General features: G+C 38.5%; 1 protein-coding gene across 1 annotated transcript in view; it reads left to right on the top strand.

Annotated features, from left to right (window-relative positions):
• The window catches only part of LOC122561386 (leucine-rich repeat-containing protein 27-like), a 72,050-nt gene that overhangs the window by 38,243 nt on the left and 27,200 nt on the right, over nt 1-6,607 (top strand). Inside the window, exon 5 of the mRNA XM_043713150.1 lies at nt 1,344-1,502. Within this exon, the coding sequence (XP_043569085.1) occupies nt 1,344-1,502 (159 nt within the window). The remainder of the gene's footprint in view (nt 1-1,343; nt 1,503-6,607) is intronic.

Raw genomic sequence — 6,607 nt, 5'->3', positions numbered from 1 at the left:
GTAGCACTGGGAGTAATCCAGATATTACTACCCTTGAGGACCTCCTTTTTAAATTTCTGCCGAACTTTCTGTAATCTCCCTTCAGAGTCTCAACCTTTTCCCTTCCAATGTCGTTGGTTCCAATGTGGACAATGACCTCCTGCTGGCCCCTCTCCCCTGTGAGAACATTCTGCATCCTCTCTGAGACATCCTTGATCCTGGCACCAGGGAAGCAACTCACCATTCTGCTTTTTCTCTGATGGCCACAGAAACGTCTGTCTGTACCTCTGACTACAGAATCCCCTCACACAATTGATCTCTTGGAAGCCGACATAACCTTTGTTGCATTAGAGCCAGTCTCAATACCAGAAACTTGCCTGTTTGTGCTACGTTCCCCTGAGAATCCATCACCCCCTACATTTTCCAAAACAGCATACCTGTTTGAAATGGGTATATCCACAAAAGACTCCTGCTCTAGTTGCCTACCTCTCTTACCCTTCCTGGAGTTAACCCATCTATGTGACTGTATCTGAGACTTTCCCCCCTTTCTATAACTGCCATCCATCACATACTGTTGCTGTTGCAAAATCCTCATTGCTTCTATCTGTCTCTCCAACCGATCCACTCGATCTGATAAGATTCGCATCCAACAGCCTTTATGGCAGATATAAACCCTTAAACTCTCTTTAAACTCCCACATCTGACAAGAAGTACATATCACTGTAAAGGCCATTTTTGCTCCTTCACAATCTACAGACCCAGAAAATAATACTGTCTTATTCCTCTACGAACACTGCTCCAGGTTAAATTAATAGCTATGGCTTATATTTTAAGTTTAATCAAGAGACTTATCTCCAAAAGCATATAATCAAGAAAGAATCCACTGTACACACTACTGCAGCCTTTCTCTTGGACAGACTTAAAACAACAATTAACTTATCTGATTCTGTGCTGTGAACTTCGCCCAACAGTTCCTCCAAGATTAGTTGTGAATTTCACTGTTTGTTAATTTTCCCAGATGCACTCCGATGTCCAGCGATACACGAATTCAAACAGCAAAGGCGGTAAATGTGCAGGTTTTCTCTCTCTCTCTCTCTCTCTCTCTCTTTCTCTCTCCTGCACTGTCATCTTACATTGTCAATGTCAAAATATATTGACTTGCCAGTATTGAAATTCTTTACTTTGAGCCTAAAGTCTGCTCCACACCGGTAAAAACAAGCTGAAATAAAACTAAAATCACAAGTCATTTATTTTAAAAAGTGTTGATGTTGTATTCAGGAGCAAGATAGTCAGGAATGCAATTGTAGACACAACATTCTTTTTAAACTCAGGATGTTTTATTGAACTGATTGATTTTCTAACAGGTAATCTGACTTCATTGAAGGCACTCAACCTCAGAAAATGTCCAATAGAGTTTCCTCCTGAAGTTATAATGCATCAAGGATTAATGGCGATCCAGGCTTTCCTCAGAGAGCCAATAAGAGCAAAAGCTGAACATACTAGTTTATCTGCTCATGATACAGGTACAGCCAGAAATCGCACCATCAATGTCTATAAAAGATTATTACATACTCGGTGTATATACAGAGATATCAGCTAAATTGTTTAACTACTATTTTTAGAATGCTTTCAGTTGCATTCTTTACGTTCATACTTCTAAGCAAATTTCTATAATTTAGTGTATTCTTTGTCAATTTGTGCTTCTGCAAAACATAACTGACGTAGGCAAGTTTATACTTCATATAAACTCCAAGTTGATCTTGCATTAAAACATCTGCAATAGTGTATCTCAAAATGACCACAGCGATACATGTTAGAGTGTCCAACAAATAGTATTAAAGCAATTGCATTACACTTCTCTCCAAATTTACAGGTACAACAGCTGTTTTGGCTCAGACCAAAACCAACGCATTATGTGAACTAAAATTGTCTGGACGTTGCATTCAGATTATGATTCAGATTAATTATTTAAGGTACTCAGGCATGTTAAATTAATTTTAAAATTCAGCATAAATGAGCAATTTGATATGCTCAAAACCAGTTTTTTCCAGAATCTTAAACTGGGATTGAATAAAGTACATTAGCTCTTCAGCAATATGGAATTCTGACTTGCAGCTGCAGTGTGGAAATAACCAATTGAATTGAGTAGCAAAGCAATTTGTAGGACTTGACCTATTTATTTTCGTCTTACACAGCATTTGGAGGGAGAACAGTCAGAGGCTGAAAATTCTGTATCAGGAAAGTAACCTCCTGTCTCTCCAAAGTCTGTTCACCATGACAAGGCACAAATCAGGAATGTGATGGAATGCTCTCCACTTATATGGGTGAGTGCAGCCCCAAAAGCATTAAAGCAGTCCATTTGATTGGCACCACGTCTAATAATTTCAACATTCACTTCCTGTACCACTGATGCACAGTGGCAGCAATAGATACCATCTACAAGCTGCACTGCAGCAACTCACCAAGACACCTTTGACAGCAACTTACAAACTCAAAACCTCTCCTGTCTAGAATGACAGGGAAGGCCACTCCAAGCCACACACCAATCTGACCTAGAATTTCATCACCATTCCTTCACAGTCATAGTGTCAAAACCCTCAATCTCTCTCCCTGACAGAAATGCAGGTGTACCTTCATTATATGAACTGCAGCTCACCACCATCTTCTCTAGGGCAATTCAGAATGACCAATATTTCCTGACTCAGCCACTGACACCCACATCTGGCTGTTCTTTTCATTAAAAGTTAATTATCTATCTGATCCTTTGCCATTGCTATTTATCCTCTGCACCAGACAGATGATCAGTGGCCACAGCAACATTATATTGATGATTTATGATCCATGTACTCTTGGTGCTATGGACTAGACCAAACTCAAGGTAGTGGCACAGGAAATTGTAGGCTTAATGAGTGCAGAGTAATATTGCAAGGACAATGGGGATACTATGGCATCAAGAGGCATATTTTGTCCTGTTTTCTTTTAAGGGAGAGATTGAGTAAGAGATGCTGAGCAATCCATGATAATGCAAGCAGCTTTTGAGGCCTTGGGTTTTTTTTTAAAGTTGGGACAATAGAAGCAGCCTGAATGGGTGTGACTCAGCTCTCATAGACCGGGATTTCTAGTTTTTTAAAAGATTTTTAAGTTTAGCTTTAAGCAGTTGCTGTTGGAGTGTCAATAGAGTTGGAAGCTGCAGTAAGTGTCTCCTGGCTGCTACTCCCTCTGAGTTTTCTCTTGATGTTTTTTCCTTCTGGGTTACCCGTGAGACATATCCACTTTCTGAATTTTGCCAAGAGGTGTGTTTATGGGATGTTCCTATATTGGAACAGTTAATTAGTAATAGTTACTGTATCTATTATTCTGTTAAGGTTTCCACTAGAGTTGAGTTGTTCTAAGTTCTTCTTTCTTTTGTTGTATTTTAACTATAGTGTTTGAATAAATTTGTTTTGCTTAATGTCGAGTAATTTGATCAATCAAATTGCACCTGGAACACAGCACTCTACATTGTCTTTAAAATAAGAAAAAGCTAAGATCCAGGCTACCTTCTTAAAATACTTTAAGGGGATCTGCCCTGGTCTATTACAGGGCATATTCTAGGATCCTGGAAACTACATTCAAGTGAGACATAAGGTTGTAGTTTCGAGGGTTAGGTGCAAACTTCTGTTAGGGAATTAAAACAAGTCTTGTAAACATTATGATTAATGCTGCAAGCTATGTCAACTTTGTTTATGTTAGCAAGAAGAGGAGGATGAACGCTTCTGGGTGGGTTGAATGACTGCCACTTTAGCAGCAATGAAAAAAACTGAGCTTCCTATAAGAACAAGCAGAGGAGGTGTTAGATGGGCAGATTGCAAGACAGAGAAAGTGTGTTAATAGGTTCTAACCAGGATGGTCAAATAGAAACTAAGAGTCATAGGCTTCCTTTGTGCAGAGAATTTATTGATTGTATCAGTCCAATAGATCTTTTCCCCAGTACTAACTGATTCCCTCCCCCCTTTTATATTCTGGGAGTTAAATCAATTAATTACCATCACTAGTTTCCTTATAGTCTTAGTTATCTGTTATATAAATACAGAGAAAGCATTTTGGAAGCAAGTAATCAGATGAGAATGGATAGAGTCAAAGTAAAGACTTGCATTTTGCTCACATCATTCTTATCCTGAAGAGGTCCTAAAGTGCAACCATTGAGATACTTTTGAGTACAGTCACTGTTTCAATGGAGGAAGGAAAGTGACTGCATTTATACTTTGGAGACCATAGTTAGGGTAAACCGACTGAATAGAGTAAATGGGAGTGTTGGACTAGGATCAAAAAGACAAAATCGCTTTACACAGTGAGATTGTCTGTATGGTCGTCACACCATCTGGCTATGTGCTGCCACATCGGGCAGTTGATTATTTTACATCTGATTCCCTCTTTGTTGCAACCATGCTTTACACTCAGTTCCTATGCCTTGGGCTGGTGTAGCCAGAGGAACTGGGCTTAATTTCATATGCACATAAAGACATTTTCAATTTCTTTAAGCCTTCAGCTCCCCTTTTATATTGTTCTAAATCTCTTGTGCTCTTCTTTATTCACCCTGCCGTGTGTATTTCCATTCTATTTTAAATTCATTTTGAAAGATTCTCACTGTACAGGAGAGAATTTGAGATATATTGAAAAACATTACCCTCTTTGAATCATTATTTTAAATGCTTCATCCTTTGGGTTTTGGAAGCTGACATTTACAGAATGCAGTTATCCTCAGAGAAGAGAACAGTACAGTCTCTGCTGTGTTGCAGGTGAAAAGCTGACTGTGTTAAGATTAGGAGCAGGACAAAATGAAAAAAAAAGAAATTACCAGTTCAAATGTCACCAAGGCTGAAAATGTAAACAATGTTTTTAATTCACTCGTGAGACATGAGCATCTCTGGCTGACCAGTTCCAAGTTGCCCTTGAGAAGGTGGTGTGAGCTACCTTCATGAACTGTTGCAGTCCACTTGCTATAGTTTGACCATTATTCCTGGATTTTGATCCAGTGACAAAGGAAAGGTGATATATTTCCAAGTCAGGATGGTGAGCAACCTTTGGCGGGGAGGCAAGGTGGTGTGGATCTTGCAGCTGGTGGTGTTTCTATTTATCTGCTGTCTTTTCTGAGCTGGAAGTGATTATGGGTTTGAAATTTGCTGTCTTATGATTTTTGGTGAATAACCTTTGGAACTTTGCAGAAAAGCTCTTTAAACAGTCCAAATAAAGTATGATTTTACATCCTAGCAGTGGAAGAAACACCAGAAACATGTACCATGGATATAATGGCAGCTTCTTTTATGAATGCTTCTAGTATTGCGAAGGATGCATTAGATCCTTGACAGAAGAAATAGCAAAGGCAGGTGTTAATTTGCTTGAACAAGATTGGAAGATAGCCAACAGGGATGAGGGTGAACTGCCTGCCAGATGGGGGAGCCTTCATTGTCCCATCCGCCGAGGATGGAGTGTGAGATGAAATCCAGCCCCAGCGCCTTGCTTTTGAACCCCTATCCCCATGATCCTCTGCCATGATACTTAGAATGAAACTCACTTAATCATCCTGCAAAAGTTGTTCAGAGAAATATAAGTCTTATTTGCAATTCTAATTTATAATTTGACATGAATTGTAAAACAATGCTTTTTGGTAGGGAAATCCCATTGAGAACAGGAAATCATTTGAAAAGCACAGAGACCTGAAATGTTCTCCTTTTATTTTCAGAAGTATTAAAATGTCTCCTCACTTTATCAGAGATTTGTGTATATCTTGCAATTCTTCATTAAACATGGCCTGAAGTGAACAATATCATAGTCTGATTGATGTTTACAACACAAAAAGAGGCCGATTGTGTCCATGCCAGTCAGCAAAGATCTGACTGCACTAATCCCATTTTTCAGATTTTGACCTAGAGCTCTGGAAGCTATGGCAATGCAGGTGAATATCCAAATGCTGTTTAAATGCGATGAGAATGTTTGTCTCAACACCCTCTCAGGCAGTAAGTTCCAGACTCCTACCACCCTCTGAATGAAAAGAAGTTCTCCTCAACTCTCCTCTTAGCTTTCTATCTTTTATGTTAAATGTATGCCCCTGGTTATTGACCCCTCCAATAATGAGAAAAGTGCCTTATTATCCCAGTTATCTGTAAGACAAAGAATATAATTTGAGACTATTTGACCGAGTTCTTTTGTGGATGGTGTTGAAACCCAGTTTCATCAATGTCAAAATTTAAAAGAATTTTGTCGTTGTAAGAAATATAGTCAATTTTACATTTCTCTTGCACATTCAAATTGTCTATTATGATACACATAAGTCACTGTGCTTAACATTATAATTTATAAATAATGTATTGCTCTTCTTTCTTCTCAAATCTAACTGATTCCTTTTCATACATGCTTTTATAAAGTTACATCATTTTAGCTCTTAATTGTAAAGGATGGAGAAGCTCACAATACATGGCCAGGTTCTGGATGTCAAATTGTGTTTAAATTGCTTTCCATTTCTCAACTTACTGGTAATAATTTGATACACTGTTGTAAGTTGAGATATATTTGATTTGGTTGTAAATTGGATTGGTGTTCTAAAGACAAATGCCATATCTGAATGGATTATATATATTTGCTCATGTCC

This window comes from Chiloscyllium plagiosum, chromosome 22 (assembly GCF_004010195.1).
Source record: "Chiloscyllium plagiosum isolate BGI_BamShark_2017 chromosome 22, ASM401019v2, whole genome shotgun sequence".
NCBI lineage: Eukaryota > Metazoa > Chordata > Chondrichthyes > Orectolobiformes > Hemiscylliidae > Chiloscyllium > Chiloscyllium plagiosum.
Note: the sequence above shows the minus strand (reverse complement) of the source record. Positions and strands in the feature narration are given on the sequence as shown.